Source organism: Fulmarus glacialis, unplaced genomic scaffold (assembly GCF_000690835.1).
Source record: "Fulmarus glacialis isolate BGI_N327 unplaced genomic scaffold, ASM69083v1 scaffold12754, whole genome shotgun sequence".
Taxonomy (NCBI): Eukaryota; Metazoa; Chordata; class Aves; order Procellariiformes; family Procellariidae; genus Fulmarus; species Fulmarus glacialis.
The window spans coordinates 1-25,762 of NW_009207455.1; the positions used below are offsets into that span (position 1 = coordinate 1).

At 39.9% G+C, this 25,762-nt stretch overlaps 1 protein-coding gene across 2 annotated transcripts; it reads right to left on the minus strand.

The window, feature by feature from the left end:
- Positions 1-9,517: 9,517 nt before the first annotated feature.
- On the minus strand, positions 9,518-24,959 carry C1QTNF3 (C1q and tumor necrosis factor related protein 3). 2 transcript variants are annotated; one of them, XM_009576119.1, is made up of 6 exons: positions 24,776-24,959; positions 19,453-19,564; positions 16,717-16,871; positions 12,487-12,616; positions 10,946-11,045; positions 9,518-9,677 (listed from the first exon to the last, which is right to left on the minus strand). In XM_009576119.1, exons 1-6 carry the CDS (start codon positions 24,857-24,859, stop codon positions 9,518-9,520), a joined length of 741 nt encoding a protein of 246 aa, XP_009574414.1. In that variant the 5' UTR covers positions 24,860-24,959. The 2 variants fall into 2 exon arrangements, with proteins under 2 accessions (XP_009574414.1, XP_009574413.1); XM_009576118.1 differs by having other exon boundaries at positions 24,572-24,946.
- Between the last annotated feature and the right edge of the window lie 803 nt (positions 24,960-25,762).

The window sequence follows — 25,762 nt, forward strand, 5'->3', positions numbered from 1 at the left end:
CGTCTTGGGGCTGCCGTCGGTGGTCCAAACCCGGGTGCACCCCAGCTTCCCCCGGTCACACTTCGGAATATGAGCGGAAGAGGTGATAAAAACTGTTTTTTTCACCAGATGTGCCTTTAAACTGGGCTGTTTGGTCCTGCCACAGCAGCCGTAGCCTCTCCTGGAGGGGCAGAGCCTGCAGCCGGGGTAGTGACCTCCTAAGCAGCCCGTGCTAAATCTGGTCAGGACAGGGCTGGCACGGCTGCTTGTGGAAAGTACACCACCGGGATTTTAAATAAATACAAATTTTGATCAAGATCTCGATGCTTGGAGCTCACCAGTGTGGAGCCGTTAGCTCAAGGGTGCCACAAAGGGAAGACTCTCCCCGTGGAGGCCATCGGCCCATTTCTGCCGGCCAGGAGCGTCATGGAGCTTCAGCCAGAAATGTCTCCTGTCTTCCTGGCACTTTCACCATTTCCCCTGCACAGAGCACAGGGGCTTGTGTTTGGTTAAATCAGACCAGGTTTAATAAAGCCCACATTCATGCACAGTTGCGCTTTTAATGCAGCCTGCCAGAAAACCAGCCATGTTTGACTGGAGGCCAGGGTCGTTTTGTTTTTGTTTAGGCTGTTCACAGGAATGGACATCCATCCAGGAGAGGTGATGAAACAGGCATTGGATTAACACAGCTTTTCAAACTTAAGTCCTGCTCCCGGTATTTCAGGTTACCAGGCAGGAGACAGCAAAGAGGACCTTAAAATCAATTGATGCTCATTTTATTTATTTCTTTAAATTAGTAGGACTACAAAAATGTTAAAGGCTGCAAATATGAATGCAGAATTCGTTCTAACGCTGCAATAACAAATAGAAGAGGTCTATTGCCAGAATACCCTTTATTTTCCAGGTAGACACCTGATCCTGTAATGCAGGCACTGATTGTATCCACTGCTATGATGCCACCCACAAGAAATGGTAGAGAGAAAAATATGTGCATTTTCATGCAAATGAACCTGGCTTATTTTGTTTAATATCCATCTCCCTTAGAGACACTATTCCCCATAAAAGTTTGTTTCCACAGATATCATCATGTAACTGGGACACTGCATTTCTTTAAATGATTTTCAGTTTCATTTGTCCCCTCTCACCTTTGGGCTTGGAGTTTGTGTTGAATAGGAACAGGCAATTTCTGTTGTGTTGCCTTCTTTCATTTCACCGGATGCTCTTTAGTTTGTCACATCCAATAACACCTTAATCACACATTGGATAATGTCTGGATTTTGCTATCTTTTAACTGAGCAGCCCTTTGCACCTGCTTTTTTGTTGTCATCCACCACTCCAATGGGTACTCTGTGGCAGAAACATTCGAGTCAGGATCTTGTTAAATTACTTCAGTTTCAGGGAGGTGAGGACAGCATTTTATGAGCATTAAATCCACTTTGAAAAACTGGGTTTTAACAAACTGAGAAATAAACAGGCATGAGAGAGAAACAGATATTCTAATTAACCAAGAGATGAGGCTAATGATCTGAATCCAGCAGACTCTCCTGAAGCAGCAAGTTGGCCTGCGGAAAATATGTTAAAAACAAGGAGCCATCCCCTAGCATGGGCTTGCATGAAAAAACAGTGCAGAGCTTACCTATGCGGTACCATTTAGTATGCATCATTAATATGCAGCAGCAAGTAGGTGGCTGTATGAATTCAGCACTGCAGAGGCAATGGGTGTAGGAAAGGAGATTATTTTGAGATTAAAACCCCAGTGTGTGTGGCAGGACACTCAGTTGTGTCAGACTGGTTTTGTGAGCTTTATTGAATTACATCAGTGTGTCGCTATTTGTGTCATCCTGTGAAAGGTATATAATTCCTATACTGAAATTAGTGTATTCCACAGTCAGCATTAAAAAAATGAAATTATATGTACTGTGTGTTATATAAACATTTCTTGCAGAGGTACAGGCACTTTTGTCGTACAGGCTGGCTACACTGCATGCCAGGCTTTTACAGTTTGTATCAGATTCTTGTTTACAATTGCTCTTACTTTTCAGTCCTTTGGAAAAATACCAAGGCAGGAATGTGAAGTTATAGCTGTACACAAAACCTTGATTCTCCCTTTCACATGTGTATTGTTTACAATTTAATCAATCTTAGTACATGGTTAAAGAGATCCTGGTATCAGTACAGTTTGTATTGGTTTTGTTAAATGCAAAAGCAAGAATTGCTCACGTGTTATAATAATTCAAATCTTGGTAATTGTAATTGCCTAAAAATGCCGGTAGTAGGTCACTACTTAGTGTGAAACTTCTCTAGTCAATTCAAACATATACACGTTAATCTGAAATTGAGTACTTTAAAGATTCTCATTAAATTTTTGGCGGTATTTTTGGTCCCAAGTTTATCAAAGCTTTCAAGCATGGGTGTTTTATCCCAAAGCCTGCATTTATGCCTTGCCTGAATAGAAGCTGTGCTCCATTCATAACACTTCTCGATATCCACAAAGGCAGTGTAGGTGATACTCTACATTTCTTGTCTCATATTGTGTGCTATTGTGACACACTGTCCCTTGTACAACACGCTTGTCAAATGCAGCAGCTTAATCTCTGCAATTTCAATAGGCTCCTCAGCTTGGAGCATCTCTTTGCCTTTCTGTGTTTTCTCTGGTTCTGTGTGTGTGTGGATTCACACATTATTGCTTGCTCTCTTAAGTGTACATCCAACCACCCACCAGCAAAAAGCCCGAAAGTGAATCTATCCTGAGACCAATACATCCCTCTAAAGTAGCTGTGAATTCATGCTGCTTGAGAATCTGGCTCTGTCTGTCTGAGATTATGAATTATAGATTTAGAAATGAAAGCTCAGTCTCACCCACTGAAAGTAATTGTATAAGCTGTCTTGTGCTTACACAATGAGTGTCATCAAAATCAACATATCCTAGAAAAACTAGTTTGTTAGTTGTCTAGTCCAGTCAGTCATTGGGGTGATGATCTGGCCTTGCTGCAGAGAACAAGCTTTGCCATTGACTTTCACAGTGTCAGCAATTTGCCCCTGATACTCTTGTAAAGTAGGAGAACAAATTACTGATGCCTGTGACGGTGATGTCTGTACTTTGGACCTTTACCCTTGTACCTGAACCAAAATATTCATCTTTTATTTCCTTTGAGTCACAGCTTATGGTATTACTGTTCTTTCATGATTTAGATGAAGAGACTGGCAAGTAGATTTATATAGCTGTTCTTTATATTGGCCAATCATAGAAAATAAATATTTTCCTGCGAGTTTATTATTAACCACTATTGTAGGGGCTGGAAACTCTAGACCAGGGTTATTCCCAGATTTTGTTTGCCTGGATACTGAGCTTCAGCTCTGTGCTGGGCACCACAGGTACTACTGCTTGGCCATCCTGCCCTAACATTTCCAGCAAGCCATTCCTGATCCGCCTCATTCATTAAAGACAATTTCTCCTGCATTGCTAGTGCGATGGATTGATAGGCCTTTGTTTTTATGAACTGTTTCCATCATCTTGCCCATGAGCCTTTTATTTGTGCCCTAGCTATGGCATATCTAGTTCACGTTCTTTGTTTTGTGTGCCTTTGGTAATTTGAGAAAGTAAACATAGACCATTCTGAGAAGGAAGTAGTCTTGGAGGGAAGAAAGTGTTGATCTGAAGTGATCTGTATCTGAAAGATTTTGCTCAAAACAATCATACTTCTACTCTTTTCTAGTTTAAAAGATGAACAGGAGACAAATTAAATTCCATGAAGCACTTTCAGCTGCAGACCAGGACTTTTCACATGACAGAATGGCACAAACTCTGAATTCCCATCTCCTGGCCTGAAGTTCCAGTCCTTACGGACTTCCTTGATTCTCATCAACTTTAGTGTGCTGTGAGAGCCTGGATTGTTTTTCTTTCGAAGAATTGCTAAGATTGAAAAGTGAAGCTCTTAGAAAATGCTAAAATGAAGGTTGCTGCTGTGGATTTAGAACAGTTCCTCTGTTCTTTCTTACATATTACGTATTTCTTTCATACGCATTAGTATGCTCTATTTTCTATAGTAACAGTGCTTCATTAACTATACGTTTGGATGAAGTTACTGAATGAAGCTGTTCTATATTCATCTCTTGCTATCACATTCCAGTGTATGGCCCGTGCCTTATTCAGCAAACATTGTATAATTGCTGCTGAATGAGGCCAAGAAGTAGCATGTGACTATATGATGGGACGAACATATTGTGAGTCACATTCTCAGGAAACAGGAGCTAAGATGTCAAAGATGATTTTAACAGGGGTATTTCCATTCTTGGTGTTGTAACAATGTGATTCTTTTAAAACAGTGCTTTTTGTGGAGTTTTTCACATCTGCTGGATTGTTTTCAGCAAAGCAGAAGGATAAAACTCCATTTGTGCAATTTTGCACCAGTTAACACAAGAAGTCTCTTTGTTTAATAAAGCCCTGCACCACATGGGGTTTATTATTTTGTGAATGTGTTTCATGGAGGATGCCTTGCCCTATTTCAAATGCAGATGCAGAATATTGAGCCTCTCCCACTGTCATCTTTACAGTGTTCATGCCAAATTCTATGTGCTGATTTCATCAGTCTAGTGGTAGAAAAGAGTGACCTAGTCAGTCATTTCTGTTGGGAGGAATTTGCAATGTCAAGAAGCCAGCATACTCTCTTCCTACACCTATTATCAGTCCTTGTTCAGCCTGAAAGGTACTCAGGGACGATGTATACACTAGCGAATTAAACAGCAACAGGAATTTCCATGTCTGGGAATTGCTGAATTGTAGTGTTGTCTTACCAAAATTGATGGATTATACAACTACGTTAGCAGAACGGTCCTGAGAATGCCTTTAGCCCATGACAAGTAGCTATCTCCCCAACTTTTCTTGAGTACTACTTGAAAGATAGCACAAACCAGGGATCATCCCAACGACAGTTTTGCAAGCAGATACCCTGCTATGGCAGCTGAGAGAGTTTAATTAGCATTAACATAGTCAGATGGTAACTCTGGGCCGGAGAATAGACTCTGGCACTGTTTTGGGTTTTAGTATCAATTTAACGAGAGAGCAGGGGGATGAAGCGTGGGAAGTATGGCTGTTCTCTGCTGCTACTGCTGTGCTGCATAATTCCCTCAAGGAAACTATTTTGATATGAAAAAATATCAAGGAAACTGTATTTGATAATGAAAATTAACATGGCACGGCAGATGCTCTGAGTCCCGCTAGAACTGTGTGATTTGGCCCAAAGACTAAAGGAGCTGTTGCCCTTTGGTGTAGGAGGGAACCTGGTCATACTAAGAAATGCACATTGTATTGAGTTCGTTTAATTTATGAAGATAGTTTCTAGAGTTTGTGTCTTTCTTCACTGGTATCCGAATATGACACCTTGCCTGGAGCACTGCTTTGCACAATTCCTTTTGTTGCCTCAGATTTTTAAATCTGAACTGATCACTGTCAGTTTTTATTTCCTTTGGCTGCTGAAGCAGAACTAACTGCAAAATAGAGAAATTTTGCTACTGATTCACCAAAACAAAGAACCGTGGGCCTTCTCACATACCACTCAGCGACTCCCTGCATGTTTTGTCCTTATGTGATTTTTTTGGTTCTGAGCACAAAACATCATTTTAATAATGTGAGCTAAGTAGGAGAAAAAATCAGTTTTAATGAAAAACCACTTTTATTAAAAACTGCTTCAGAAAGCAGTAAGGTGTAGTGTAGGAAACTCAATACAAAATTTTATGGGGAAGATGAAAGTTCTGGGTGAAGAGTGTGTTCCTTATTTTCCCTTTAGAAAACTGTTACTTTATTTAAAGCCGTCCCTTTGGCTCACAAGGTTTTCAGTGGGACTGAGGCTGCAAACTGTTGTCAGTCTAAATTGCTTCCTCAGAATCAACTCAGTCACCCTCAGGCTATGGACTAGCCTCTGAAACTAAAATCATAGATAGATTTTTTCTCAAGGATTTCTAATTGGAGTAAACTGAGCTGCTTTCCGCTTTCTTTAAACACCACTCGTGAAACTGGGACCCAGACCTAAGGTGTTTTCCTTCAATCGGGTTTTATTCTAGTTCATGTTTTTTTGCAAGGAAGTTGTGTTTTACCTCTGCCAAGGGGGTCCAACCAGCATCTCTCAAGTGCCACACAGCCCTATTTTGCAAAATGCAGCCCTTAACGCTCCTAAGGCAGCTGGAGATGAGAGCTGCTGCCTTGCAAGGGTCTCACGGGGAAGGACAGCAGTCCCTGGGTCTCAGGGGGAAGGGAAGACCAAGAGTCGGGGCTGGTGTTTCACACAGAGCAGAGCTCAACTTGTCTCTGTGTGAGGCAGTGTTTTCTCCTGCTAGGATGCCAGCTCCTACTACAGAGGCAGAATATCGCCTACCAAACCACAGCTCTGTGGCAGGCAGGGGCTTGCAGCTCTTGCCAAGTTTTGGTTAAATCTGGGAGCTCATGGAGTGGGGGAGAGAGAGATAGATTCAGCTTAGCAAAGACAAGAACCCATTAAGTATACTCCAAATTGCGGCTTTTGAGTTTCTCACTCGTAACACAAATTACAAGATACGACCTATATTATAACAGAGGACAAAAGTCTCTCAGAGAAGACATTTTGCCTTGAGCATCTGCTAAGCAAGAGGCTTTCAATTAGCAGCAGCAATGGAAAGATGACTAATTTTCATAAATGTTTCTGAGAAAAAAACATACATTCCACATGACTTACTGAATGTAAAATGTGATAATTTTGAGGAGCAGGAACACAACACAGAGATTTTTACATCAGCTGCTATCTTTTGAAGGAGCTTTGAAATTAATATGTAGATTAACAGTTTATTTGTAAAGTATTACAACACTCAGTCAGGAGAGATTGCATGCAATAGCTTTGCAGAAAAAAGACTGCAGAGATTTCATACAAAAACTAGGAAGTTTCAACCTTGATGTAAAAAACCTCTTAGCTTTAACCTTGGAACTGAGCCCATGCTGCTGTTTGTTTGTCAGAAGCTATTGTGGTGATTCTTAATTGCTTTCCACTCTTTGCAGGCCAAGTTGCAGAAAACTTGTGAAAACAACGTAAAATGAGAATAGCAAAACTTGGCTTTCTTTTATACCTTGGCCATTACGAGAGATAATGCAAAGGAGCTTAAAATGAGTGTATGTATCATGGTTTCTAAGTGCTTTATTCTGACCAATATAGATTAAAATGGCCATGCCATAAAGGAAAATTAAGTCCCCAAAGGAAACCTTAGGGATTTAAATTTCACATGTGTGTGTGTGTATATATATACACACACGTGTAAAATAAATATATTTTGACCTTTAGTGCTGGCTTTCTCTCGAACAGTAGCAAAATGAATGCTTAGAAAATACATATTAAGAATATATCTCCATAGTCTCCAAATGGTAAGGTCCTTGGTAAACATAGATATGAACAAACCAGTATAGTTTTATGACTATTAAACTTTATTGACTAAATGTATGTGTTACAAAGTAAGCAAACATTCCTAACACAACAAGAAATACTTTTTTCAAGATTTTTCCTACCGTGAAATTAGCTCATGATGCCGTATATCTCATACAACTTGTGCACTTATTCCAAAAGAATAACATTATCTGATTGCATGGTGGATGGGTTTTAGTTTGAAGGCATGCCAGAATTTTACTAAAATGCTTATTAAAATAACATGGTCTCCGGTTTTGAAAACCTGTGTGGTGCAAACCTGACCCAAGTTCATAAAGAAACAATAAAACTCGTCAGACGACAGTTCATTAAAGCTAATAATTTCAGTGGTTGAGGCATAAAACTAAAAAATCAGAAGTCATAATCATCAAGTATGAACATGCATTTTTCATCGTAAGACGTGGTTTACCTACACTAGGAAGGTGTACAAGGACATACAAATTCACAGGGCAGATTTTTGCTCTATTGTCATGCTATTGGTATTGTACCCAGTATAAAAGAATTTCAAATAAATGTTTTCCTACCCCCCCTGCTTGTTACACATTAATGGCAGGTAATGTCTGGTTAAAATGTAATATCTGTTAAAATGTAATTTGTATTTCATTAGCTTGTATGTGGAGAGCCAGAATGTGCAGAAGATACATTCAAACTTCAGTATTCATAGAATCATTTAGAATCATAGAATGGTTTGGGTTGGAAGGGACCTTAAAGATCATCTGATTCCACCCCCCCTGCCACAGGCAGGGTCATCTTCCACTAGACCAGGGTGCTCCAAGCCCCATCCAGCCTGGCTCGGACACTTCCAGGGATGGGACATCCACAACTTCTCTGGGCAACCTGTTCCAGTGCCTCACCACCTTCATAGTGAAGAATTTCTTACTTATATCTAACCTAAATCTACCCTCTTTCAGCTTAGTATATTTGGTGCTGATCCCGATGAAAAGAAAATAGCAAGACAGGATTTCAGGTACCCAAATTTTAAAAAGCTGCTGGCAAATATTAATGCTGAAGAATGGCCCAGTTTACTGTGACCAGAACTTCTGAGCCAGCCAGCGTTTGCTTTCACCAGTTAAATATTGAACTGGGTTAGCTGCTGCTGTGCCAGGCTGCAGTGTCTTTTCCTGAAATACTGCTTCTTGGAAGGCTGGTAGGAAAACTGTATCAACAACTTCACTGTTAAGTAAATATGCAATATTAAAAGGTACATCCTTCTAAAAGAGCTCCAAACTCCACAAAGCATGTGTTTCTTTGTGCTGGTGGCATATCCCAACTCCTCCAGCATATATACCTCTGCTTTGACACCTTGCATTCAGTTATATCAAGTTTTAACAATTTGAAGGCTAGGAAGAAACATTACTGTTCCCCTGTCTGATCCCCTGCACACTGTGGGCTAAATTACTTTAGCTTCAAGCTGCTACTAAGGCAAGAGTTACTACCACTCTTTTTTAAGAGAGAGAGAGAGCGCATAAATAAGTACCAAAAATCTACGAAAAATGACACCAGATACATCTTCAGAGGTTTGAGATGGGAATACAATAAACCTGAATCCTTGACATCTTTATTTTCACATTTTTTTGTTCTATTTGTAAAGTTTATTCAGGTCCAGTCTTCCTTTAAACCTGGTCTCAGATAAGCCTACTTATAATTCATTCAGGCCTGTTTCCATGATGCAAACTTAAATGAACATGTAATAAGAACTGAATAAATGAACAGAAAAACGTGAATCAATTGTTCAGTTCCTGACATATACTTAGCTAAAGTGTATTTACAGACAAAATTGACTTTACTGCGTAAACTGCTCTCTGAATTATTTAAACTCCTTTTCCTTTGTTTTTCAGTCACTTTGGAGAAGAGAGCAATAGCAACATTTAATGATTCACTAGATACAGCCCAGATGACAATACATCTTCTGTGAATCTGTGTGTCAACTACCCAATGTATTTAGCTCATCTCTGATGCACAAATAGCAACGCATTGCATCAAAACAAGCCTTCTTGATCTTTCAGTGTTGTGGTGCTATTCCACAGTCCAGAGAAAAATACCAGTTCCAAAAAGGAAGTTTACTCAGATAAACATGTATTGGGTTGTTTCTCTTTTTACTTGGTTTCAAAAAGAAGAAACCCTGCAAAGGTAGAGAAGCGTTGATGGTCCCCGTGGAGGGCTCCATTCCCCATTCGCAGCCAAACTTCATCTCCCTTGGCAAGTTTCAGCACTGCGCTGTTTCCTGAAGTGTCCGCTTTCCCTTTTGATTCATAGCTAAGGATGAGTATTATAAAAAGTCAGCTTTTGTTTCTCAACAATCATCAGGTAAACAACTTTAAAAAAAAATCCAAGAAAGTACATTGCTATCCTGAGCAAAACTTCCCTGAAAGGCTTGCCAACATTTTTTCAGCTTTATGAGGAAATTTTGGCATCTTTCTGCATTTAATCTCCTAGTCAAATTTTGCACCTTACCTAATTGCATCATTTCATTCCTTTCTGAAATTCTGGAAGTTTAACTTACGGGTTTTTTTCCAGGGCACAGGAACAAATTTGTTGTTTAAAATAAAACTCTGCTCATTCATCACAACACTCCAGATTTCCTGTGATGCTCTTCTTTCCTTGGATTCATCCCAGCTAATTTCAAATGCTGCCAGGTCAGGAGTCTCATGTGAGCTGAGCCCCTGTGCTCCCAGCACGGGCAGTGAGCAGAGACAGGCAGCTCACTCCATCCTGAGGCCTTTCGTTGGAAGGTAGATGCTTTTGATGGGGGCTAACCTGCTGGCTTTGAGTGAGGTTTGGTTCCCACCTGTTGCCTTTTCTGGCATCAATGTTTAGGGGAAAAAAATTGGGCGCTTTTTCTTTTGCAGGAAAGATCTTTTGGGAATGAAGCACCCTTTGGTGGTGCTTCAGGTATGGCTGTTGAAGAAACCTTGACAGCTTAAATGAACCTGCTATCAGGTAAGTGCCTAAAATCCAGTGTGATCAATCTAAGCTTTTGTGTCTGTTTATTCAGGCTCAAGAGAGAAGTTCAGACCTAAACTCATCAGATCTAATACCATTAGACCTCTGGTTGGTATTAAAGAACTAATAGTTTTTTCCAAACACGTATCTTTTTCAGATATCCATCTGGCTACAAGCTTCTTGACCTGGTCCTTACAGAAGTTGATAAGCTAGAAGTGAGTTCTACTCTTGATGATCCTCCAGCTAACATGAAGGGTTCAGAAACTTTTTATTCCAGGTGTACTAATGATAACAAAGCCAGTAAATGGAGGACCTTTCTTCTTACTCATCCTTACTACTGCAGTTTCAATGCTCTCCACCTTTAAAGTAAAGCCTGAATTTTAGGTCCAGGATCTGTGGTGGGTATGATCCAAATTTGCAAGCTGAGGACGGCAAAATACAATAGTTTTTCTTTGTTTTTTATTTTACCCTACAGAATTTCTTCAAAAAATGAACAATTTCATGTTTCTTGAAGTGTGAGCAAGCTATCACATCTGTGCAAACATGTCTTGAGCACTAAAATTGCCTGGCCGTTCACTTACCTATATAAGCTGAAAACTGTATTACCATTATGCATCAGGTACACGTACACTTCCTCCACATCTTCATGCTTCATCATATTGAAGGTGAAGAAATACACCCCTGAAAAGATTACCAAATACAACGTGTTTGCTTCATAGAGGGAGGTAGTCATGCTACAGACTTGTGCTTCTTGCTTAGAAAACATAACAGCTGAGGCCAAAATTACCTTCCAGTTGTCAGTGGGTATTTTGCCTCTGCTTATAGTGTGCCAAAATCTGATTCATTTTTATTCTGCCTATGGCAGGGTTTGGCCACATCCTATTCCAGAGAAATGACTGTATTTGAACATGGCAGGACTGCTCATCCCTTCCTCCTCACTGAAAGGGAAATTTCCCAGAGGCTGAGACTAGTGACCCCTCTCTCACCTTTTTTTCCTTACCCTTTCCCAAAAGGGCAGCCTCCAGGCCAGCCAGGGCTCAGCCTCAGAGGCTGTCAAACAGCCAGCATGTCGCCCAGGTCAGGCAGGGCGTGAGTGGTTTTAGCAGCACCCACTGCTAAACACCACTATGCAGACATAGCCACCGTTTTCTCTTCTTGCACAACACACCCTTGCCATCACCCTTTTTCTTTTTAGCGCTTTCTCTGTCTGAAAGGTGCCAACAATGTCGTCAGTGCAACCGTATTATGTGTCATGAGCTCTACAAGACTCCCCAAGGCGAGAAGACAAGCTCCTGGTTCCTGAACAGTGAGCCTGTAGCATTGACCCTGCAATGGGAGCTTGGAGTTTGCATCACAGTCATTACATCATTGTGGGCCAAAGTTTATTGACATCCACATATACATTAACCTCAAAAGGAAACAGCTGTGAGGACACACACCCCTAACTGTCAGTAAGATGTGCTACAGCAAGCTTGGAGGGCCTGACTTTTATTTAATTGAATACCATTTCCCATAGCAGCCAGTAAATGAATGACAGGGTGAAAAAGGCCAAGTGAAGGAAAGTAGTTTCGGGCTTTGCTTAGACATGTTTTTGGTTATGGCCCTGTCTCTAGGTTATTGTTCTTCCTACACCACAGCTGCATAAGACGGGGGATTGATGCAGCTGAAAAATAACTCAGGAAAAACTGTAATGCCTCATTTCCAGCCACACATCTGTTGCAGGCCAGCTCACAGCTGAACTGGCATGAGGGAGGATGCGGATGAAGAGAGTGACTGGAGGCAAGAGGTGGAGAAGGTAACAGTGAAGCTGCTGCTGCTGCAACAGCCAAGGCTATAGTTATCACACTGGCTGAAGGGCTAAAGGTCTCCAAGCAGATGGTCCTGCTCCCTCCCCAGCTCTGTCCATGCCTCTTCCTCCTGCCTTTGTGCCAGCACTGGTCTCACTGGCTGGCAAACCCTCTCTTGGCTTGCTCAGTTTCCAATTTCATTTTTCCTGAAAGCTATGCAGAGTGAGTCTCATCAGTGCCTTGCACAAAGGCAGTTAACTAGTTTCTCATCATTATTGACCACGCTTCTCCCTATAACTCCCAGAACTGCATTATTTTGTTTTGCAAACGCTCACCATTCACTGGAGCACCAAATCTCCCAGTCATGACATCAAAAAAATTCCCAACGTTGGTTTCGACACTACTGAAGATGATCCCACTGTTCTGGTTGCTGAAGTGAGTAGCCATGGAAGCCATGAATGCAACCTGCAAAAAGGCAATCCTTATTCAGGCAGTCGTTCATGAAGTGCACAAGTGTAGAGGAATCAGTTACAGAATTTTTTCCTGTATTTAAGGTCTGTTTATTTTCCTGACAGAGATGTTCTTCTAGGGCCTGCTCCAAAGCCATTAAACTCCAGTAACAAAACTCCCATTGAGTGAAACTGGAAGAGAACTAGGCTTCTTACATTCAATTGGACTATTCATGACTGTAAAAGTAAGTGTATGGGCAAGTGTTTGCAGGTCAGGACCTTAGTTTGGGATTTTATTTACTTTTAAGTCTCTCTAGAATGATGCAACAGAAAACTGGTATTGAAATGGATGGTGTTCCTGACAAAAGTGATTTGATTATTTTTTATATATTCCCCAATGCATTTAGACTGGATATTGCTTTTAACTAAACGTGTGGAATAAGTAATGCTCGATAAAATTCATACACATTAGTGTTTCTTGCTAACTACCTTCAGAGATACATTAAGTATTTTTATTAAAGTCCTCTAGTAGTGCAGTTGCTGGGACTCAACATTCAGTGCTTTTTCTCTCTTACCAGTTTCCCTGTGCCCTCAGTCACGACAACAGAGGTGGTGGAGATCAAAAGAAGAAACGAAGAAAGTGAAAACTGCTTCAACTTCATGTTACACTTCTTACAGTGAGACGTATTGGCCATGGAAAATGTTTCATGGGGAAATATGGCGAATCCAGGTGTGGTGGTGCATTCCTCCCCCTCTTTTCCTCTGGGCTATGATACGATCTCAGAACCTTCTGTTAAGCTTTAGCTGTTGTGTATGAGTGGGGCGGTTAAGCATCCCTTGGCCGTACCAAGCGCTCTTGCGTGGCTAAGGTGGGGAACAACACTGATCGTACCAGGGACACTAGCTACATGATCAAGGTAGGGAACAGAAACAAGAGATAATTCGTCATCTCTGATAGCTCTGAAGATTTCCCTACCTGGATCATAGCTCAAGTGGAACAATACCATTTTTACCGTGAAACAATACCATAATTACTACCCTGGACCACCTCGGATGGTAGCCAAAATGGAAATTTACTGATGACTAAAGCCAATCACCTTGCAAACCTATAAACAGCGGTACCAAGTGAGACCCTTTGAGCTCTCCTGGACCGCAGCAGGCTGCATCCAGAATCTCCCTCTGAGTGGGACGCTTCTCAGAGTCCGCAAACTCAAAATTTGCGATACTTGGAAGATCACTGAGATTTTGGGCTGGGACGCTCCTTGGGTCTCTTCGCACGCTGGGAAACGCCAAAGCATTTAACGTGAGTATTTCATGGTACTCAAGGGGAATTTTTAACAGGTATACCTTTATAAATTAACTAGCTCTAGGCCTTTCATTTAGCTTTGGTACCATATCCATATGCATATATATCTATGTATTGATTGATCTAGATCTTTTTGCGTGCTTATCTGTACAGTTACTAACGAGTATAACCTGTAGTTAAGTTGTTTTAATCTTTGTAGTATTTGTAGCAACTTGACTAATTCTTTGTGCAGCTGTCAAATTGATCAATGTTTAAGCATTGTAAGACTCTAAGTTGCTGCTAAAACCCTTAACTCTTTAGTCATAAACCGTTGCCCAGGTGGGAGACTAAGGGTAGATCCAGCCGCACCTAGGCTCCTTTTTGAGAAGGAGTTTAGAAAGCAAAGGGGTCTACTCTGAACCTCGTGACCCATTGGGAGGTCCTCCCTATCCCTTTCTGTATTAGACATAAACCGTTGTCCAAGTCTGAGACTAAGATTGGGTCCAGTTGGATCTCTTCTGAACCTCGTGACTCAACAGGAGGGTCCCCCTTTTACCCTTTTTACCCTTTTTACCCTCAATCTCTGTACAAATCACTCCAACATAGTTCTGATACGATTTTCCCCTGTGTAAACTTAATCCGTGTAATAAGTAATAGAGTGAACCTTGACATCAAATTCTCTTAAGTCACGTTTCTATAAATTTCTGTTAAAATCACCCTTTGTCCATACCTTTGCCAGTGATTCTTCACGTGGCCTTAAAACCACCCATTCGTGTCACCAGGGAACGATCTTGCCAACACGCATGGGCAGGGAAGGGGGTTCTGTCTTCTGTGAGTCTGTGATCCCCCCATCTGACTGTCAGTAAACAGGGTACAGGCAGAATTGCTGCACCTGGATGCCAGAAGGTCATATAGTGACCTATCTGTAACTTCTTAGAAGTGTTCGATTACTGTTGTTACTGCCCCTCACAAAAATGACGTTTTTCATGAGATTCCAGCTATATTGGTATTAAAAAAAACCCACCCCAAACTTCTTTTGATTTCAGATCCAAATGAGAACAAAATCAAATCAGGCAAAATCAAAAGCAAGCCTGGATCCAACAATGGAAATCATTAGCCATCTGCTCAGAAATTTGAGGAGCTCCAGATGGGAGCTGAAAGCTTGGGCTGATTTTCCTTATCCCTGCATGGATGCATTTTCTATGATGGCAAACTGTTAACTTCTTGCTTCTCAGCCAGGATCACATTAAAGTTCATCATGTGTTAAAGGAAAACAGCTGCAATGGCAGCTTGATGGAATTTATAGCTTTTTGTCTAGATTCCATTTCACATTCTCTTTGACCCCCAAGCTCCTTTTCTTGGGCTGATCAAAAGGGTTGAAAAAGATGTCCTTTCTCCCTAGATCTGATTTTGAAGTAGCAGATCAACATAGACATGCCAAATCTTTCAAAATAATCTTAAAACAGTATTGTATTCAAAAGTGTTTTCTCCTGTACCTACCCCCGCTCTAAAATTCTTAAGCGTGATGTTAACAAGAAATGATATGCTATACTGTGTAAAGAATTTTTAAACACATTCGTTAAAAGCAGTGATGGAATTTTGCTTGGAAATAGGTATTGCAATATGAGCTTTTGTTATTCATACTCTTTCATTATTCAGTTTTTAATTAAATTACTACCACTATCTTTATGTAAGGAAAAAATGCTGATAGCTCATTTTAAAATTGCAAAAGGACTTATGTTGAATGTAATTACAACAATATGTTTTTAAGATGTTCAGCTATTATGTTAATTCCAGTTAATTCTTTCAGAATACTAAAACAATTCTGCTTTATTACAAAAGTCCAATAATTTTGGAAACTATTTTCATTGTGAATTTTCCTGCTATTGCACATGAACTGCCCGTATATTGCTACGTTGCAGTATACAGTGTGGACAACTCTTTTAAATCCCCTTTGCAACAGCAACCACGGATCTTAGTTATCCAAGTCCCATTTACTTTCGGTTGCCTTAAGAACAGCACTACACCATGTCTCTGCTGTACTGCAGGTATATATATATGCACATAAGCTCTCTGCCGTCTGCCAGATTCCTGGGACATGAAGAAGCTCTAATGCAAAAGCTATGGGACTATGTCAACACAGTGTTGAGCCCAAACAAATACATCCCGTCCCTCAGCCGAGCTTATCAGCTCAGGCTTGAACCCATGTTTTAATGTTCATTTGGCTTTTGGGTAGTTCATTCATAGGCAGAACCTACATGCTTCTCAACATATTTAAGGTATCTAGGCATACACAACCACACATAGCTACTGAGGAGTATTTTTCAAAACCAGGGGACTTCTGCCTGCACTCAGAGGTTTTGACCCCATACTTTGAGGAGTTGAATACATATGCTTCTGAGAATCTCACAAAGCCTGACTGAGCTGAGAAGCATGGGCCCGAGTGACTCCTTTACTCTTTTCATATGCCATAGGAAGCGCGGTTATGTATGTGATACATCTGTGATAGAAAAATTATAGTCCCTGCTGTTCTCCTTTAATGACCCAGATACTGGCTTTCTGCCCTAAAAGGGAACCATATACGTTTCTTCCTGCACATTGCTCAGCTGGATTCTTACTCTAAGGAAAGACTAAGCCCTGATGTCTTTCTTTTCCAGGAAGATCTGGCAAAGCACATTTGTCAGTCATGACAAGGGCTATATATGTCTCTCACTGTATTAATTTACAGAGGGATTTTCTTAAGTATCTTACAGTAGTTGGGTGCTGTTTTTCAGAGAAGAAAACCATAACCTGAGAACTGCTGCAGCCAACACAAGCCAGAGATTTTATACCTGTAGCTCTGGGGGAATCCCAGGATAACCCTTCTCGCCTTTGGGTCCATGATGGCCACGCTCTCCCCTCGGTCCCATATCTCCTCTGTCTCCTTTCTCACCTTTGGCTCCTTCCTGGCCAGTTGCTCCATTATTTCCATTGTTTCCATGGTTTCCTTAAAGGAAACAGAGCTTTCTGTTTAACTTGAATAATTTCATATAATATATTTTAACAGATAACTATGACAGGGTCCTTTTCCACCAGTTTGCAACACACGGACTTTTCAGTACCATAAAACCCAGATGGAGCTGCGGTGGATAAGAAACAGCTGGGTGGTTAAGCTGAAGGTGAAGGTTTTGATGAGCAAGTTTCCAGAAAGATGTAGATTGATGTTTAAGAGTTAACCCTCACTTTATCTTGGTGTTGCTGTATAAACTGCCAATGTCTCAAGTCATTGCATTGTTGGAGAAATGTGCAAGGACAAGACCTCAGGGGACGTGGGGCTCAAGGAAAGCGAAAGCCACCGCCTATTGACACAGGTAGCCTGCATAAGCACTCTTGCTTTTCCTTTTGTGTAAAAACTTATTTCCTGATAATTCAAGTTAATTAGGATAGGATAAGATAATTTTGAATAACATTTTGCTATCTTTAAAACATGTCTACACAAATGAAGAATCGCTGTAGCCTTGAATTAGCTAAATGACTCATCTGGGTGAAAAACGGGAAAGTGTGCATTCTCAGGGTGCTGGTTAGCTTGAAGGGGTTGATTGATTGCATCCTAGATTTAAAATTTTTATAATGAAGCTTTTCTGAGATGGCTTCTCGTAAAAAGGGTCGTTATAAAACGATATTTCTGCATCTGCAGTATTACTTACTTCCTGATGTTTGCTGAGGAAATTACTGAGCTATGCAACTGACAAAATTTTGAAGTTGGCTAGAATCACTGAGCAATTATTATGCCTGAAGCAAAAGCCTGACCTTTCAATTAATTACTCAGATGATTAATTAGTGTCATCATTATTCTAATTCTACCTGAATTGAAATTAGATTCTTTGCCACTCTGCTTGTTCTTTGACTAGTCAGTCTGGTTACAAATTTACAAGAAGAATGGTGTTGTTTGAGATCAAATCTAATGATTAAGTGATTCTTCAGAGTTTTTGTATTGAGAAAAAAATTTACTTCAAACGAGGAAGCTAAATGGTGGAAGAAATTAAGCAAATTTTTGTTTGGATAGAGAAATCAATAACTCTTAAAAATAACTAGAATGATCTTTCAGGTAAAGCCACAACTACTTCTCTACTGGTTCAGAACAGAAGTCTGCAAGCGACATTTGATTCAGTTAATGGAAAAGCAGCTGTTGTCATTCCCCTTACAGGCATAATGGTATGAAATGCAGCAGATGAAGGAGACAGAGAAATTCCAGGGCGCAGAAGGTTGCTGTCGGCCATACATTTGTGGCATCCTGTGGTGACAAGAAAGTGTGACTGGGATACATCCTTGCATGAGGAGAGGGCAAAGCTGGGACTGGGCTGTGTCCCAGTATGTCCACTGCAGCCTTGAAAGTGTGGGTCTAATACAAAATTGTATCCTGCTTCTGAGAAGCCAACAATTTATTAATATGTAATGCAGTATTTCTGCACAAGAGGCCTCACCATTAGATTTCTCTTACTTCTGTAATGGTCAATAGCATTTTTATAAAGGCTGATGCGTGAATAGCTTACAGCTGGCTAATACCAAATATGCCTATGACCTTATTTTGCCTAATATGCAAAATATGTGAAAGTAACAATTTATTTCAACATTTTGCCAACTCAAGCTAGTTCTTGAAACACCTCATTCACTCAGATTTAACTTCGTAAGAGTCAGATTTAACTATTACTATAAACTATTTCTACCAAAAATCACTACATTAATTTTTTTTTATATGGTTATCTGTCATGTCTGTTACTGTCAGTACATTTGTGAGACAGAAGGATTATGAAATTGCATTTTATTGTGATAACAGAAGACATAAGCTTTTGAAGATAAGACAAATCTGTCAGTCAGTGACATGTTCATTTACATTTTATGTCTGCTTTAGGAATGGTGATTTTCAAATCCCGAAGGTAGCTGCTGTAGCAAACTTACACCAACATGCAACTAACTATCTTTTTCCCTTCTCCAGGCTCTTCTTTTTTCCATACTAATTATCAGATCAAAATATACACTTTTCTTCTGTATCCTGTTCTTCTGTGTGTATTTTTAATGGAAAACAAAAGGTACTTTTTATTATGGAAGACAAGAAGAAAGAAGGAAAAGAAGAAATTTCTATGAGAGAATAAAAGCATGTGGGTCTCTGTAAAATATTGGCTAGTAGCATGCTAGATGAAAAAAAGCTCCTGAATATGGTACACAATAACATAGCTGGATATTCAAAGGTGATTGCAATAATCAACTCCAGGGAACAGTTCTTCCAACTTTAATGGAAACTTCATGCTGCTTTAAGAAGAGAGACCAATTTGCCCTAGAAATGTAAAAAGATTACTTTCAGTATGAATCTGTGAGAGCTGAATTTTAATAACAAATGGGTTTTCACTGGAAAAAACTTTAGAGTCTAAATCAAAATCTCTGTCTCCCCAGAAATTATAGAAAAACTTGTTTGTGAATCTGTCCCCAAATACTGATGTTTGGACCATTCTCTGGTATTTCATAGAATACCCTGTAATTTTTAGCCTGTAATTAGACGGATTGAAAAATCAATTAGACTTCATCTTTACCTGGCATCCCAGGGGGCCCGGGAGGTCCTGGGGGCCCTTGGTAGAGTCGAACTCCGAAGTCACCACGGCAGCAGGAGCTACAGTCTGGATTCTGCGGTCCGGTTTGTGGGGGCTAAGTGCACAAAAATAAGCTTTAAATAGCTCGTTCATGGAGGGCATCAATCGTATGCACATCAGTTACAGCGTCTTCATTATATATTCTCTGTTTATATATTTGCTAAGTTTTTAAAACACTTCTTATCTGGAAATCTCCCATACTTGGGTTGTCCCTGAAAATGTTATTTTTGGAAGATTTAAAGGAATACCTCTTCAAGTGTTCTAAGAGCTATACGAATATTAAAAAAACCCTAATTTGTCCTGTCAAATAATGAGGGTTTTGAAAATAAAATAATACCAAGTAATGAAAGTTAGATGAATATTTCAGTTAGGTTCCTATCCTGCTTTTCACTGATCCCACGTTTCAGCTGACCTTTCTTGACAAACAAGCCTATGTACAACGAGTGGTAGGACACAAGGGACTTCATTTGACCTTCAGCAATGAACTATCCTCTACTAAACACAAAGAAAACTGTGTTGGACTGCCTGAAGGAGATGTACAAAAATGGCTGTGCAGCATATTCCTGTTCATGGCCCCAGACTTGCATGTTTACAGGCTATTAAAGTTGGGAGAACCTAAAAAAAAAAAATTGCCAAGATACATGACAAAAGTTTGAACTGACCACAACACCTGGTGTTACGGACATTTGATTATTTGTAGTTGTGGGTGTGTAACTATGAAAACCTGTTTAAATCCTGAAACTAATATAGCAGCATGAATAAACTAATGAGTTTATTATACACAGCTCAGCTACTGTAATAATAGTTTGATAATAGTTTTGTTTCAGTGCTTTTCTTTCCCAAATTATTGTATTTAAACTATTGGAGTCTTACTCAATCCTGGCTGGATTTCGTAACTAGGCTCTTGCAACGACTTAGTGGTCACAAATCTTCCAGTGGGTCAGCTGAGGCAGAGGTCCAGGGTTTGATTTTACTCCTCTACCTCCTTCTCATTCCTCCTTCTTTGTTTCTTCTTCCCCACAATTCTTTGCTATTATCCTGAGGTGCAAATCTGCAGTTCTTAAATTCTGGAGGGGGATAGTTACACCAGTCCGACTGCTACTTTTCTCTAATCATTCTACTGTTTGTCTTCCTTCCCTTTCTTTCCACTCATCTTCATCATCCTCAAATTACTTGCCTAATGCAGACCTATTGGTTTAATGGCAGCAAACGAGCCTCTGGTGGGATGGGAGCCAAATGAATGTATAGATGTGCTGTATTCCTGCCCTCAAGGTCATCAGCTGGCTTACTCTGAAACACTAAAGCTTTCTGCCCGTGTTTTGAACAATAGCAAGCACATCCCCAAAATTCATTAATTTCAAGAGGCTTGGGAATTTATGTTTACGGATTCAGAAAACCCCTTTCATGCCACCAAAATGCTGCAGCTCCTCCAATGGGACAGACACATGCCCTTTCCAGCTAGAACTGCCGACGGTGGAGCTACCATGGGAATAAAGGCTGACCTGACAGCTCAACAAATATGCATCACATTCAAAGAGTTATGGAAATGTTAAGACTTGCCAATGGGCAAAAGGGCTTCATATTTATGGGGCTTTTGTCAATTCTATGCTTATTACCTTAATTGTGCATAAGGTCTATATTTTATAAGAAAAATGAGTTCTGCCTGTTGGATTGTCTGTTCCTGGAGAATCTGTTTGTATCTTTCTTGCTGTTTTATCTCTCCCAGTTGTTAGGAAGAACATAACTGACAATCACCAGACAGTTTTAAAGCTTTCCTAATATGAGAGAAGAAGGAGCCTTGCTTTCAGCTCATTTTCAGTCCTTTGAAGGGGAGCCAAGTACAAAAGGACTGGAATTGCGCAAGCATTTTGCACCACCTGAAATGCTTATATGTTGAGTGTTGCACTGAGATTAAAATCTCCAGCTCTTTTTTGGTAGTGCTTCATATTCATCTTAAATGAGAAGGCAAACTATACACACACCTGCCAAGAGCAAATAAGTCATATCAGCCTGGAAATATCCAACAACTTAGAACTGTGGATCATAGGTAAGGGAAGGTATGAATCCAGCAAACTGGACTGCATGTGAGACTCCTGCTGTGCAGGTAAGATTTTACCCAAGGTACTGAAATCCTGGATGACATTATTAGCTATTATCATAAAATAGATACTAGAGCTGGTCATAACCAAACGCTATTTGGCATTTACCTCTCGAAAAGCTCAGCAGGTTATTACATGTGAAATGAGGCAAGTCCTGCCAGCCTGGTTGTGTGAGAACAGTTCCACTGACTTCAAAATGATTACTTATGCAAGTCGTAAAGTAGTATTGACTTATTATCTTTACTGATCCTTTGACTAGGAGGGAAAAAATGTTCACAGTCAGCTGCCAAGAACAGTGAATATTCAGGATACTCTTTTAATCTCTAAAAACAGAGAACTTCATGAAGAGTACATTTAAAGGAAAAACCTGTTCCTAACGTAAAATTACACTCAAATGGGACAAAGAGATTAATTATAACCTATTTGCCAAAGGTGTCCTATGCAGCCATTTGCACATAAATTTTATCGCACAATGAATCTTTGGCATTGCTCTCAGAACATGAACATGATTTAAGGGCTTGTGAAATGCATCTGCCACAGTAATATCCTAATACAGATAGAAAACTCAAAAAATTTCTGAGGCTATTTGCTGAATTTCCTATGATTTAGTATGTAGGAGGTAGTTCTAGGCAACAGATGGTCTATAAAATTCCCTTAACTTAAAGCTGTGAATGAAACATAATTGGAGACCCAGCCCTTTTTCACTTCCTGATTAATTTTATGGGTCTCTGTTATATTGTCTAAGACAATGCAGAAGACGAGTAATGTGCATCCACCATTCTTGGCTCCTGTTCTGAATGCAAAATAGTATGTCTCTGTGGTGACTAAGGCCCTCCATGTCCCTTCTCTAGCAAAGAATTAAATAAACCAAAAATGCCAAAATTCAGGGTAAAACACCAGTAGGTTGGGGAGTACCTGAAGGTTTTCAAAGAGCAACCTGCAAAGGAAGAACGTGTCTGGCATGGCTCTCCCCAGTCACTGAGAGTTCTTGTGCTTGAGAAATGCACATTTTATTTTACGTAAGTTACCAGCAGTGTGGAAACTGGCCTTGTACCCAATGCTAATGTCTCTGTTCCACAACAGGAAACGGGACTGTTAAAACACTTTAGCAAGAGGGTGAAGTTCTCCAGCCAGAGCTAAGGTAACCAAGAAAGTAGGGACTTAGGGGTGAAACAGCTTTCACAGAGTCAAGGGGAAGAGAGAGGTTTGACATGAATTAAAACATGTCCGTGCCCCCTTTGTTCCTCCTCTGCCTGTCTAGAGATGGAAAATACTTATTGCGTCAGCCACGCTGTGATGGATTATCCTTGTCATGCATCTGCTAGTGCTCCATTTCATTTCAGTAAGCCAAAAATTGCATCATTTCTGCAGCAAAGGTTGCTTCTTAGAGAGAGTCTGGCAGGTAAATGACTGCCATCAGCTGTACTCGGACTCGCTGGGCTCGGTTTTAATGTCACAGACTCTTCTCCCAGCAGGCAAATCCAAACCTGTTGCATTAAACTCTCTGATGAGAGACACATGCACCCCAAACACAGTGACACTTTCTGTGAGGGAGAGTTTGACCCCTAAAAAAGTTGTAATGTTGTATTAAATCCTGCATTATCTGAAATTATGTTGAGTTAAAGGGGAATCTTCTTTAAGTACCAGTAGTACATGGTCTGTAGTATGCAGCTGCACAATTCTCTCTGCAGTAAAGAGGTACGCACACACTAGCTGGCTCATTGGACTATGTACCTGATGGCTTACACTGCTTATGTACTGCAAGTGCAATTTAACATACCTACAGTTAAATATCTATTTTGCTGAGTGCACTGGAGGAACATATAACTCCTGCCCAAGAAATATGAAATGCAAAGCACTATAAAATTTAAATACAGGCAATATAGTGGTGTATTAAACCTATTCCCGTACTTGGATGTGTTTCGGTTCTTCAAGCCTAGGACAGGATTAAAGTCAAATCTCCTCTCTGCTTATCACAAAGTAGGTTATTATTCAACACTTGTCTGCGTGTCCATGATTTTTGGAATTCAAAATATCATAGTTTGATCTAAAAGAGTTTTAAAAAACCAATGATAAAAGGTGAACTATACAGGACTCAAACATTTGTATCAACAATAGGAACAAAACACGTTCTTGTTGTTTCTAAAAAACATCAATCCACAAAAACTTCATTTCAGTGGAATTCTGTTTTGCCTAGTGCTAGAAAAAGCTTCATCACCTGCCCTTCAGATTTTTCCTTTTAAATTTGGACTGCAATATTTTATGTATAATCAAATTATGCCTTTTTCCCTTTGCTGTGAGCTCATGACTATAGTACCTAAAATGCCATGTAAAAGGCATAAAAAGATTCCCAGTTTAAAATGCAGATACTACAGATGATTTAGAGTTTCATTCCAAGTCTGTTTTCCTCTGAAACTGTCAAGTTGATATATATTATTAAATCTACTCATTACATTAGTATTTGTTTTTTTCAAGCTATTCCTTAGAATAAAATTTTTGAACACTTAGAATTTCATTATCTTTGTCTCTAGCTCAAAAGAATATCCTTTATATACATAATTTTCAAGTTGAGCTATTCTTTACTAATTGAATCTTTCAAAATACCTCTATAAATTCTGTAATTTTCCTTCACATCCAAATGAGCTAACAGAATCTAAAACTTTAATATATTAAATAAGTAATACCTTGAAATAATTAAGAAACTGTATGGCAGAATATATGATTGCACAGGATCACAGTTTCAGCAAAACAAAGGGCTGCTGTCTATGTTGAAACCAGTGTCCCCAACCACTGCTGCTTCTACCAGCTTGTTAAAAGATCCTGTAAAGCAACCCAGCAGGATACAGACCAATACACAGCTTTAATAAAAAGAATTTCATAAATATATCACTAATAATCTTAGCAAAAAAAAGAAAAGATCTCATTAGCTTTAAAGATATCTTTAGAAGATTAATTCAGAGTACCTGGACTCTATCTGAGGTAGTCAGTTCTACATCATCTACCTCTGGTCTCAGGACTTTTTGGTCTGTAGAAGTGCTATTATCAACAGTCCACTCTATAAGTTGACTCCGCTGTTTCAATATTTCCCTGCTTCTGGAACCTTTATGGCCAGTCTGGTGGTGACTTTGCAATACTTTGGCCACTGGTTTATAAGATCTTCTGCTCACCTCCATGTATTCATCTTGACACAGGCAAAATGGAAGAAAAAATAAAGCCAGTAGATGCCAACTGATGAAATCCTTCTCTGCCATGTTATTCAAAATAATTTTTCAGGAGTCCAGCAAATGCCTTGCAGAAGGAGAACCTCTTTGCTGCACCAGGAGTTATGTGGTCCTTTCAGCTTTTCCACTAGTAAGCCTGGCACTGAGACTAGTACCAGGTTTTATACAGTTGCGTGCAATAAATAAAACTAAAAATGCCAAAGTGACAGGATCCTTCATCCAAAATCAGTCATGCTCCTTTAAACAAACCAGGCATTATTCACCACTTCACCACCACAAGGAAAATTGATTTGTATGCTGGAAATGACCACAGCATTTAACGGACTCCCGTGGTTCCTATTTGGGGGCATTAAAAAATGTAGCACCTTTTCTTTGGCATGTTTTTGTTTAAGTGTGAAAAAATGTGATGGAAATGGAGAACATGTGGCTAATGGTTTACGCTCCTTGATTAGACATGGAAAGGCTGTGAATTCACACTCTTAAATGTCTTTTGGACACAGTCACCTTCCTTATTTGCCAGGAAATTCACATACGCAACTGCGTCAGCCCAGTCCGAAAAATCCTTCCAAGAGCAATTAGGAAACAAAAGCACAAGAGGAGCTTTTGCATATGATCCTGACCCAATGACTGTTTCTGACTATGCTTTTCATTCACTAAAAGAAAAATATTGAATTTCTGTCAGTTGGCCAACAGTCGAAGGAGACTGTGTATGTAGCTCTGAAAAATTGGGATGAATTCAGATTCACAGAGCCCCATTTCTCAGCATTGGTTCAACCTACGCAGCCAGGCGATATTTCTTCCCCTGAGTTCCCAGTGTTTTGCTAACTGCAACTGCCAAACCAAGTTTTATATCTTTGCTGCCAGAAAATATAAATTTACTGGGGGCTTATTTCAGACTAAAAGAATCAAATTATATATATATATAATAATATC